Here is a 12,471-nt window from a genome sequence, read left to right on the forward strand (position 1 = left end):
CAGGACCTACCGCTGTGACCAGGGCTGCGCTGCCACCGCCCAAGCACCTCAGCAGCCACCCACGGCAACGCAGGCCTTGAAGCGCAACTGGGAACATGCCAGAGAAACACAGCCAGCTGAGACAGACCCGAGGGTACGGCAACAGCCCCGGGGTGGCAGGACCCGGGCAGCCACTGGGAGCGCCAGCCCTGCTCAGCCGACCTCCAGCACTGCCCGGGCAAGCGCTGGACGCGGCACAGGCAAGCGCACGCTCGGCTTCTTCCTAGTACCCATGGAGCGTAAGTGACAGCGCTGCAGCCAGTAAAAGGGTCTTCCCGCCCTGACTGACAGAAGGGGAGGGCGGTGCCAGCCAGTGAGATAGCAGATAGGCACTGCCGCGGGGGACGATAGAAGCCAATTGAAAAATTTCCCGCCCTCAAGAGGGTGGGAACAAGAGTAGCTCCAGTCGCAGACGATGCGCTCTTTCGCCAATCACAATCCTCGCTCATCGTTCTCCCCGATTGGTTAACATATGGCGGGAGGGCCTTAGCGCACGCTTTTCCCCAATAGGAAGGTAGTATTGTGTGACAGGCGTTCTGCTCAGCCAATTCTTGCCGGCGCGGCACCTAGTCCCCTCTCTCACAAAATGGCGGCGACGGCGCCTGTTCCTGCTCCAGCTCCGGCTCCTCCCGCGGCCGCCCCGGCGCAGAGCCCGACAGCGGCGCCCGCCACACCGGCGCCAAACACCACCCCTGCCGCTGCGCCGCCCCCGCCCGCTGCCCCGGTGCCGCCGCCGCCGGCCGCGCCGCTGTCGGCCGCGCTGTCGGGCCCGTTCCCGGGCGGCCGCGTGGTGCGGCTGCACCCGGTGGTGCTGGCCTCCATCGTGGACAGCTTCGAGCGGCGCAACGAGGGCGCGGCGCGGGTCATCGGGACGCTGCTGGGTAAGAGCCGGCGCCCTGCCCCTCCCGCCGGCAGCCGGGGGGCGAGCGGCCCCCCGCTGCTTGCCCCCTAACCGCGCCGCCCTCCCGCAGGCACCGTGGACAAGCACTCGGTGGAGGTCACCAACTGCTTCTCCGTCCCTCACAACGAGTCTGAGGATGAGGTACGGAGTGCGGGGCTGCCCCGCCGGGCTCCGGCCGAGCCCCCCCGGTCATGCCGCGAGGCCGGGGCGGGGAGGCTCGGCGGGGCCGGGGGCTGCGGGCCCTGAGCGCGGCTTGAGGACTTGTTCCGCCAGGGGCCGGGCATCCCCGTAACCGGCGGCTTCGGCCTGTCCCGTTCCTCAGGTGGCGGTAGATATGGAGTTTGCCAAAAACATGTACGAGCTGCACAAGAAGGTGTCTCCTAGCGAGATCATCTTGGGCTGGTAAGTTCTCCTGCAGGAACACGCAGGCGCTCGGGTTGGTCCCATAAACTCCCTGACATACATAATTCTCCTTGCCAGAGGTGAGAAGCAGGAGCGCTCATGCTTGTGACAGTAAGGGCTCGCAGCTCGTTACAGCCAGCTGTAAAGCTCCTGCAGCTCATAATAGGAGACAGTATTGGAGACTCGCAGGGTTTGGTTTTGTTTGTGTCTAGCAAAAGCATCACAGAACAGCAATGAGTTAGAGGATGCTTGCACAGCTTTGTCAGAAAAACCTAGCCACCTGTAATACAACCTGCACCGTGGATGATAACTGGCCAGAAAGAAGGGAGAACACAGAAGCGTGGTTTCAGGTACTGAAGGCCTCTGGAGGAATCGGCGATACCAGCTTGAGCGTACAGGAGTTCTCTGCTGAGAAAAGGTGGAAGTACTTGTGTGTGGGCTGCGAAGCAAGATCAGTGCAGTGTTACAGGAGCAGAGCCTGTGTCTGAGTGTGGATAGCTTTATTAGTCTTTTCATGCTTCTGTGATCCTACAGAATAGCTTAGTGCTGTTCCTGTGGAGCAGCCTTCCTCAGTAACCTTCTAATGGCACAGCAAAGTGCAGTTCTAATGACAGGAGGTTTTCTGTGTATGTGAGAAGCTAATTGCAGTGCAGCTAAAGGACCTAGATGAACAAGTTATACCTCCTGCAGAGAGATGTTTGATTTGTGGAAGATCTACTTGGTTGGTCCAGGTTTGTTTGGCATGCTTTGATTTAGAAATAAAGAGATGGTCCAGAACATAGTGACAGATAACTGAATCTGATGTCAACTGTACCAGCTCTTTATGGCTGGTATAACACTGGCTCTGTGCATGTTCTGTCCATGGGTGTACTCACCCTTGTGATTCCTACAATTTCAGGACAGCTGGCCATAAAACTACAGATTCCCTAGTTAAAACACTTGAATTTAGCATGCTTCTGCACCTCAGTGTTTGGAAATCAGTGCTTTAGGATACAAACCTGTAAATAACAAATACTGGGCACTTGAGTGTTAGAAGAATGGCTGCTTAGCGTGTGCTCTTTTGAAGGTATGCAACAGGTCACGACATCACGGAACACTCTGTCCTGATCCATGAGTATTACAGCCGGGAAGCACACAATCCAATCCACCTCACTGTGGACACAAGTCTCCAGAATTCACGCATGAGCATTAAAGCCTACGTCAGGTACTCTGGGAGGCTGCATTTCTGGGAGGGGAGCTATCTGATTTACTGAGAGAGACCGTGTCAGGGTAACAAGAAATGTCATGGGCTGCAGTGTCCCATTTTGGACAGTATAGCTGAAAGACAATAGCAAGCCAGGGATCATGGCTTACTTCTCATTGGAATGTCTTGACCATTGGGTGTAAGTTGAAAGACCTATCCTTTCAGAAGTTGGTACCTCATTGGGATGGGGAGGTGTGACTTAATTGTGTTCTGAACATCTTCGTGACATTTCCCAGGATTCATATTGCTAGTATTAATGTCACTACTCTCCATCACACTGAACACTAGCCTGTAGTCACGTAGTCATTGGGCTTTACTATTCAGCAGTTTATTTATACAAGTTGGAGGACTGCTGCAGGTAAAACATAATTGAAACAGCATCTTCTTGATCAGTCTTTCTTCCCCTTGACCCTTTCAATTTTTATCAGTTAATAATGCAGATTAAATATTAAGAAATGAAACTGTTCCACCTCACTGTTCTTCCCAGTACTGACTGAAAAGCTCTTCTCTTGAAGGAAAAAAAGCCGTTCTTTGTAACAGAAGTCTATGGCTTCATAACTGTGCATTTTCAAAAAGGAAGCTGTTCCACGTCATCTTTCTTAAAGCATAAATGGACTTCACATACTTTGAATAATAGGAATAATAAAGGTGTTGAGAGTGTTTTGTACTTGAAATTTTGTCATATTTATGTTTGCTGCTGAAGTGATTTCTCAAAGCATGGAGTATTTCAGGATAGAAGAACACCTGCTCTATAAGCAAGAAGGAACTGTAGCTAAGGAGACAGTACTTGACGCTTCACGCATTCATGCTGACAAATGTCAGACCAGCTAGGAATATTCTTGGATAAAAACGAGCAATTAATAGTATGCCAGGACTGACTTCCTGTCCTCGGTTATCCCTGGTCTTAAGATTGCTGATTTTGGTGAGAATGAGTAACCTGCTCATCTTCACACTTCAGTGCTAACAGAGATCATTGAGTTGTACTTCCTCCCTTAAGTGTGTCCATGCTGAAAACATTTTGTTTGTTTTTTTTGACAGTGCCCCAATGGGAGTCCCTGGTAAAACTATGGGCGTGATGTTCACACCTCTAACAGTGAAATATGTTTATTATGATACAGAGCGGATAGGAGGTGAATGTTTTCTTCTTATTTTGGTTATAAGCTTCATTGTGACACTGCTCAAATGTGTTTGGTTTTGTTTTTTTTTTTTTTACCCTGGTAGAATTATCCTTCTGGGAATTAAGACAGTCTTGTTAAAGCTATCCTAAATTAGTCTGGTTTCTGTGGCAGTCAGGATTTTTTTCACTGATTGATTCTCCTTCTGCTTTCAGTGGATCTTATCATGAAGACTTGTTTTAGCCCTAATCGAGTGATCGGTTTGTCCAGTGACTTGCAGCAGGTGGGGTCAGCATCAGCCCGGATTCAGGATACCCTGACCATGGTGCTGCAGTATGCAGAGGATGTATTGGTAAGGGCAGCTTTTTATGAGCCAGCAGATAAGTTTGATGTAAGCTTGTGCATCTTTTCTTTTTATAAATTCTCCTTCTGAGCCATAAACTTACAGTGTTTTACTCAGGTTGACATGTATGTTTCTTACACTTAGTCTGGCAAAGTGGCTGCTGACAACACTGTTGGGCGTTTCCTGATGGACCTTATTAACCAGGTGCCAAAGATCTCACCAGAGGACTTTGAGACAATGTTGAACAGCAATATCAATGTAAGTTCATCATCTGATTTTTTCAGTGTATTGCCAGCAATTTTTAAATTCTGCCATACAGACACAATTTGTCCATGATCAAAACTATCTGTCTTTTTGTACAAACATATTAATAGAAAATAGAGCCCTTTCTTGTCAGTACTTTGATGTTTTAAGAGCTGAAGGTGGATAAAAGAGCTCACCATAATAATCTTGCAAGCAACTGCAAATGAGAGAACAAGTTTTAAAGTATTTAGGATTTATGCAAGTAATCTGAAAGCCAGCACAAACTTTTTTAGAGCAACTGGACAATATGAATTACCAAGCTTAAAGCAGTATGGGTTTCATGGGTAACTGGTGACTTGCCAGCTTCCTTTGCCTGAGCTGAAGTCCTGTCTCCTTGTGTAACACTTAGGACGTTAACAAGGTTTTAGTGTGCTACCTTATTTCTGTAACAGGTTTTCAGAAAGCGAAAGCTGTTTCTGAATGTGGTGTTCACCCACAGTCTGCAAGACCAGAACTAATTTTTATTTTGCTTATACCCTTTGACTTGCCTGGTTAATATGGGTGAACTCGGAGTTAAAATTTCACAAGCAATGTTTCATATTCTGCGAATACCAAAACCTTCTTCCTGTGAGGGAAGCATTCCTCAGAGTAGGACATTCAGGACTAACGGTATTTCTAGTAGCTGATTCTGAACTGATTTACAGGTGTTAAAAATTCAACTCCCTGATAGGCTACCATCTTTTTAAATATTTCTGATCATTGGGGTTTTTTCCCTTCTCAGGACCTACTGATGGTGACCTACTTGGCAAACCTCACACAGTCACAGATTGCTCTCAACGAAAAACTTCTGAGTTTATAAAGAAACTTCTGCCACCTTACACTTCAAAGAATCTGAAGAATGAACAGATACACTTTGCTATGGTGGTTACAAACTTCCTTGGACCGTAATTTAATTACCTAGATGACTTGGTTTACATCTTTACTTCCACTGCCCTGAAAAATCCCTAATGTGGTGTAGGTGGTGAATGGGAATGGCTGCAGTTTAGCTGAGCCCAATATTTTAAAATGGAATATGTGAATCTTTTGTCTCCTGGGTTTATTTACTAATATAACAAAATACAGCTTTATTGTAAGAATGTATGAAATAAAAGTTCCATTGCAGTGGCAAGAATGGCTTCTGTCCAGAAAAGAACTGTTCTTATTTACTGTGTAATGAATTGACTTCTGAAAAAAAGAGGGGATAATATGGCATTGGGAAAGAAAACTAGAATGAATGCAAGTCAGTTCCAGTTCTGCAGACTTCTTTGCAAGTGGTTTTTTTCCGACTATTAAAGCACACTGAAAGCGTGCTGCCTTCTGTTGCACACAGTACAGTTTTCCACGGAGGACTACACAATTGTCACTGGTTTATTAGTGATGTGTGTGTGTCCTTCAGCAGAATACTGGCAGGGAGAGAGTAAATTCAGTTTACATTATGGTACCATTTCTATGCATATCTGAACCTCTGGGAAAGGAAATCAAGGTCAATAGCATAAACCCCTCATAAAGAGGGGGTCAGAGAATTAAACTAGCAACCGAGTTAATGGTTAAACAGGCCTGAAAAGTACTTGTGGCTCAAAAAGCATGGCTGCTGGAGTTTCCATCTTTGCAAAAGAAGAAAAGCACAGCAAAACTATGCTTGATGAAGTTTTGAGCTTAAAAGCTGGGTGTCATCAAAGGAATTTTCTATTTCATGACCCGGTACTGCTGCTAGAATGTGAACAGAAACTTGCCATTTTCTCCCCCAAACCTCCTTCATGTTAAATGAATTCTAGCTGAAAGAAAGCCAATACCGATCTGAGCTGTAACTTTTTACAGTCTCTGCTGATAACACTACCTTTAGGAGTCTTCAGCTATACTGAGGTTTTGTGTAAGAGCGATAGCATCCCTCCTCTACAATGTACCTGTTCCCACCTAATTACTAATAACTGTTTCTGATGCATCACATCTGTTTTGGTAAATTAATTTGACATGTTAGAGAAGCCTGCAAAGTCAGCGTTTCCCCCAGATAATTTCTGTGCTAATTTGCCAGATAAATCCAAGAATGGGACTCAGATTACAAATCTGTGGATCCCCCATGACTCTGCTAAATTCTAAGTTCTAATTGCATGGACAAGGTACATGAAAACTGAAGGTATAGCAAAGATTCTCATCTCTTTGAAAATGTTACTCGTGAGCATTAAGTGTTAAAACTTGGCTCTTGTTTTTTATTAGTCCAAATAAAAATGTTTTGTTTTCCCTTCTTTAAACTTACTACTCATGCAGTCATTTAATTATTTCACAAATTTTGAAGTCAAGGTGTTTCTAAAGTCAGCCTTGAAATGGGTGGATGAAAAAAAGCAAGCAGCAAAGCTGGGCAAGTCTCTCAATTACTGCAAAAAAGTTGCAGGGGGGAAAGCATAATATTCTTTACCTGATTTCACCTCTGCCGTAAACTCTTGCCATTCCCTGTTAGAAAAACTTACAAAATATAAGAAGAAAGACTTAAAATGCTCTACAAGTTGAATAGCTATGCTATTTAATAAGCTGTGGTGTACCAAATGCAAAGTTCTGAGAAGAAAGATTATTTGTGATCATTGACACAGAAAAGATATTGTGGCATTTGCCAGTCCTTGCAAGTACCTGAAGACTAATGTTGATATGTCGCAAGTGCCTGAGGTTGTCTTGCTAGGCAGAAAGATTCACTGCAAAGTGGAGGTGTCAGAAGAGGCCACAAGCTGTAGGTCTGGTCATATGCCAGACAGCAAAGTCACAAATGCTGGGGACTGGAGTAGGAAAAAAAAGTTTGCCTTCAAAAAAACTGGATCTGATCCCACCCATTCTGTCCCTTTTTACTGGATGAATGGCACATTGTGAACCTTACCTTGACTCTGGAATTTTGAGTGCCTGATTTCAAATTTCAGTGGCCACTCAGAAAGGACAATATTGCAAACACAAATGTAATACATCATTTTGCTTGAATGTAGAACCTGGGGTATTTTATTGCCTATGAGGCATTCCTTCTCTAGAGTTTAACTAGACAAGAATTCCTAAAGATATTTTATTCTAATTGTTCCACTTTACAGAAATCTATCCAAAAACTTGAAGTTTAATAGAAAATCTGGTGGAAAAAAAACTTGGGAGTCAAGGAACATCACGAAGGATTTCAAGCTTTAACTTGCTATTGATTTGTAAGCCACAGATTTCTTAAATTTATTAGAGGACTTTTTGTTTGTCTAGGATACATTGCTCCAAATAACTTTGACAAAATCTAGCTTTAAATAGGCAAGATAGATTGTTCTCTGGGTATGCTTCTATATACACCATATATTATACTTAGTCATACTAGTGTCCTCACTAATATAATAAAAAACTTTGTTCTATCTTCTGTGACATGATCAGCTTTGTTCTTTTCTTAGCTTCTCTGAATGAGTACAACTCCACTGGGCATTACTGTATTACATGTTTATTTCTGGCAATGTGTGTGTTTTCCTGGTAAGCATTAGGTTTTAAAATACCTTGTTTAAATGGCTGTTACCAGCTCCTAGCACTTAAGTATGTAATTGTTTAAGTGATCGTAAGATCTTTTTTGTATCCTGGCTTAGTTGAGCTGATCATGGGTTTTTACCTCAGCATGAAGTTGTCCTCGGAAACTTCTTTTCTTCAATATATATAACAATAATCAGAACAGAGTTTACGGTTACAGTTAATTCTCTCGTTGCCTTTTGGTATACTGTGTACTTAGAAGGTTGGAGGAACATACAAAAGCAGTCCACCTTGCTGCCTTGGACCCTCCTCAGACACATAATCCCAGTCATCCCCAACAAAGGAACCAAGCTTCGGCAAAGCATCTCCTGGTGGTACAAAGAGGCAATGAAACCTGGTGTTTTTTCAGTGAGCATGGTGACCCCTGACAACCTGCAGTTTAATCAGTACGCAGACATTATGCCTTATTCTGACACCTCCCTAGCATAGTAACACTGGGCTTGTTAGCATCTTCGAGCAAGTGCACGTAAAACCCGTAAGCACATGAAAAGTAGTCTGTGTTACTTACTGATTTGGATACTTGCAGGTTAAACTATCTTTAACAGAAATGCCTTCTTAAAATTGCAGGAGGGAGCTGGTAATGTTCCACTATTTCTTAACTAATGACAGTCTCAGCAGTAGAAATGCGGTGGTATGCCACAATGGAAATTGCAGATCCCTGATGATAATTAGCTTCCCTGTGCTCTGTTGTGCTGCAAGGCTGCAGATGACATTTAGATGATTCTTCAAGAGATATTAGTGGATTGGCAGTACACAACCGTCACGTTTCCCATGACTGATATCAGGTACTTAGGATCAATGCTGCACTGAAAGTTTTGGTGGTGGTCACTATGACTAGAATAACATCTAAAGGGAATCCTTGCAGACTGTATTGTGTTACTTCACTGGTTAAGCCAAAAAGCAACTGAAATTTGACATTCTAAATTCACGAAACGGAAGAAAAGGGTTAATACTATGTGTTTCTCTGGGTAGGGAAAGAGGTTTGTGCTGCTAATTTGGTGTATTTAATAGATTCTTCATTGTTGCTGCCTTCTCTGGTTCCCTCTGTCCACTACCTTTACCTTAGAAGGGGTTTCCCTGAATCACAAATGCAGTTCTTTCATGTCTTGACCAACCATATCTTAAAATCTGTTTTAAATACACCAACTCCTTTGTCCTTACTAAAGTTCGTATTTCATGCTTTTCCTGGTTATTTATACACAGTCTGTCACAGGTAGCCATCATACTGTAGCCTTCATTTTACTAAGCATATTAAACTTTATCTCCTTCTGATGCACTGTCTATGCTTTGATCACTTAGATGCCCACTTAAAACTTAATTTCAGTCTTTCTTGAACTTGAGCTGATAAAGACTATACCCATATCAGCATATAAATCAAGGCATATAAGAATGCATTAATACTTTCCTGTGACAAATTCCTTGTTTGCCTCTTGGTGTCTGTCATATAGTGACTGAGCATCCTAATCTCTTTCCCCTGCTGTCATTTGCAGCTGAACTCCAATTTGCCAAGAAAATTACTCATTTAAATGCATGACCTGGTACTTTTTAATTAAAAAAAAAAAATCTAGATCCAAGTATTTCTCCTGGTTTAGATTATTCTCAGTATTGGTGACACCTGACAGTTTTGTCAGCAGGTATCATTAGCTTATTCCTGGCTTTTGTGCCTACTCAGTTAAGAAAAAACTTGGAATTGATCCCAGACCAACTTAATAGAATTCTACAAATTCCCTACTCAACACAGCTTTTGTTCTTTCTGACAAGTTCTCTATCCTTGCTCATTCCTGCCTTCTGTAGTTCAACTAACTGTGGGTTCTTGTCAAGCCTTCTGTGGACATCCCAGTGGTTTATCCTGAATTCCTCATTTAGAATGTACACTCTATCAAACTGTCCCGGTATGTCCAGTGATTGAGCTCTGATAAACCATATGTTTGGTTGTAAGCCTTGAGAAGTTGAGATAAGACTAATTGTTCTATATTGTTAAGAATAACAACCCTTTTATTTTGCTATCTGAAACTAGATACTTTAAAAAAAAAAATCCTTGCTGCCAGAATTACAATTTCATTTGGTGATTATTTCCGTATACTTGGATCAAGGTCACTAACTCTGTTTTGTTAGTTGAGTCATTGAAGTTTCTTGGCAGAATACTTAAGTCTGCTGCAAGGAGGAAGCAAGTGGTTTGGTGTGTGATTTTGTGATCCTGTGGACATATGCCATCTATATCTGAAATGCATGATTTTAATCCTAAGGATTAAAAAGTTGATGCTGAAAAACATTGGACATGCTGCTCTGTTAAGCAGTATAGCAAAACAACCTGCCGTTCTCCTTCTGTGCTTTGAGGAAGGGTGAAGTTCCTATTTTTAGTGTGGTTCCACACAACAGAACTAGAGACACTTGAGGCAACTTGGTTGTGAGGTTTGCATGAAGTCTTGATGTTTGGACTACAGCGGGTGGAGCCGTAACATGACTCACTGGGTAGTGACTCCTCACTTGAGCAGCTAACCAAACACTTGGCTCTTCCTGAAAGTGAACTGAACTTGCTTTGCTCCTTGTGCACATGAAAGGTTAATTCAATAGCTAACTTCGAAGATCTGCATTTTAATTACTGCAGTCACAAGGCAGTGTAACAGGAAAAGTATTTTTAGTACATAATTTAGACTTGGATCACTGCAGTATCCTCTTGGTTTGTTATACTTTGACCTATGGTTCAAAGCTGACCAGATCTTATTGCTTACAACAAACTGTGGGAAAGTTGTTTTTTTGTTGGTTTTTTTTTTTCTTAATTGTATCGCCTGAAACAGAACGTGAAAAGTAACGCTTCGTATTATTTGAGTGGGAAATAATGTTCCAACAAGGATACACAGCACAGAGAAGCAGCAATGAGTGAGCTTCATCACCAACAATAAATTACTGGGGGTGGGGGGAAGAAGTTTTGTTTCAGCTCTATTATATTCTGTGTATTATATATTAAGTTCAGGACTTAGTTAGCATGACTATGTAGTTAAGAGCCAAGTCCCTCCAGACCAGAATTCTGTCCAGTATCACGTCTTAGCAGAAGATGCAAGGGTATTACAAAAAAAAAAAAAAAAAAAGAGGAGCAAGAGAGTTTGTCTCCCAACCTCACTAAAGTTGAATTTTTGTTTAGTGAGAAGTTGCTTTGGCTCTGCATGGGGTTTTAGAAGCTTTTCTAATGTGCTGGCTCTAGCTATAGTAACAAGCCAAGGGATTTCCTCAAATATAGGGTGTGAAATTAGAAGACCACAATGGTTCCACTCCATGCTTTAAAACAGTCATGCTAGATATTCTTGTGAACATGCAACGCATTTAACAGATTCTTCAGACATACACTGTTTTGTTAAAATGTTTTCTCTTGTTCTTTTCCCACTTGCTTGTGAAATGAAATTGTTCCTTTCCTGAAGAGCTCAAATGCAAACAGCCCACTAAATGGAAGTGATAAGGAATTGTATATTTAATAAATTTACTTGGTTCCCATGGAAGCAGGGATTTAAATATATACGCCTCCTGAAAGAAATTTGCTTAACAGAGGTGAAATAAAGTAGACATACATTTGGAGTGTCAGCTGAAGAATGCTGTGAGGACTAAATTCTTAAAGCCGCTCCTGACATGTTCTGGCCAAACAAGGAAGAATAAGCTTGATTTTGCTGAAGACAGGTCATTTATTAAGATTCTTTATGTCGCTTTAGGTGCTTTTAATTTGAAGCGGGCAAGCATGGTAAATTATTACCCACCTATTTTCTGCTGCCTGCACTCAATGCTGCTTTACAGACACATAGAACAGTGGCTGTTGTTTCATCTAGAGCTCGAGTGCTGGGTTACAGGGGAAAAAATGCTTGCATTTCAATGGTCTCTGAAGTGCTAACATGTTTATCATAAAAAAAAGTAGGATGCCAATTTGAATAATCTTAGCTGGTGCATAATATCATAGATGGATCCTTCATAAATTTTATCTTGCTGGTCTGAATCTCTTATGAATAACCACCATGTAAAGGAAGGACTATGTGTATGTGGTGTCTAAGTATAATATGAATAAACATTACAATAGACAAAACCAAAACACTAAGTGCACTTCCCACAATTGCATACAAATAACTATAATTAAGATTTCTTTCTAGAGAAAAGTACATAGTAGTCAGGACAGTCTTACTTTCATGCCGTCTTGGACCTAGAGCCTCCAGCTCCACTGAAGTCTTTTACATCCTTTTTGTGCTACACACTGCTCTGGCGACCTAACCGACTTGGCTGACTACCTGCCACGTACTGCATGATGACCTTCATCTAAAGACCCTGGGTAACAGCCTTGATTTAGAGCTACATGCATTAGGGTGCATCAGCTCCATTGCACTGGGGGTGTAGGGGAACTCCAGTGTGGACTTCTCTCTCCCTTCCTTTCCCAGGTGGGCAGCTAAGGACTCCAGTGGGATGGTGGCCAAGGACTCCGGTGGGATGGCAATTACAGACTGCCATGGGATGGTGGCTAAGGACTCCAGTGGGACGGCAGCTGAGGGCCCCCGTGGGACGGCAACGACAGACTCTGGCGGGATGGTGGCTAAGGACTCCCTTGGGATGGCAGCTACGGACACGCGCGGGCCGGCACCACCTGGCG

General features: G+C 43.0%; 1 protein-coding gene across 1 annotated transcript; it reads left to right on the forward strand.

Annotated features, from left to right (window-relative positions):
• The first annotated feature begins 605 nt into the window (after nt 1–605).
• EIF3F (eukaryotic translation initiation factor 3 subunit F) lies at nt 606–5,457 on the forward strand. Its single transcript, XM_056352376.1, has 8 exons — nt 606–920; nt 1,011–1,081; nt 1,263–1,342; nt 2,409–2,546; nt 3,624–3,715; nt 3,916–4,052; nt 4,188–4,301; nt 5,068–5,457. Exons 1-8 carry the CDS (start codon nt 626–628, stop codon nt 5,143–5,145), a joined length of 1,005 nt encoding a protein of 334 aa, XP_056208351.1. The 5' UTR covers nt 606–625; the 3' UTR covers nt 5,146–5,457.
• Nucleotides 5,458–12,471: the final 7,014 nt, after the last annotated feature.

The sequence above is a fragment of the Falco biarmicus genome, chromosome 9, assembly GCF_023638135.1.
Source record: "Falco biarmicus isolate bFalBia1 chromosome 9, bFalBia1.pri, whole genome shotgun sequence".
Lineage (NCBI taxonomy): Eukaryota > Metazoa > Chordata > Aves > Falconiformes > Falconidae > Falco > Falco biarmicus.

What these genes read in the sequence shown, in the direction of transcription:
- EIF3F (XM_056352376.1), top strand. Translation starts at nt 626, where the DNA reads ATGGCGGCGACGGCGCCTGTTCCTGCTCCAGCTCCGGCTCCTCCCGCG. An exon ending in ACAACGAGTCTGAGGATGAG is followed by an intron (nt 1,082 to 1,262) that starts GTACGGAGTGCG and finishes CCCGTTCCTCAG; the next exon opens with GTGGCGGTAGATATGGAGTT. An exon ending in TGATACAGAGCGGATAGGAG is followed by an intron (nt 3,716 to 3,915) that starts GTGAATGTTTTC and finishes TTCTGCTTTCAG; the next exon opens with TGGATCTTATCATGAAGACT.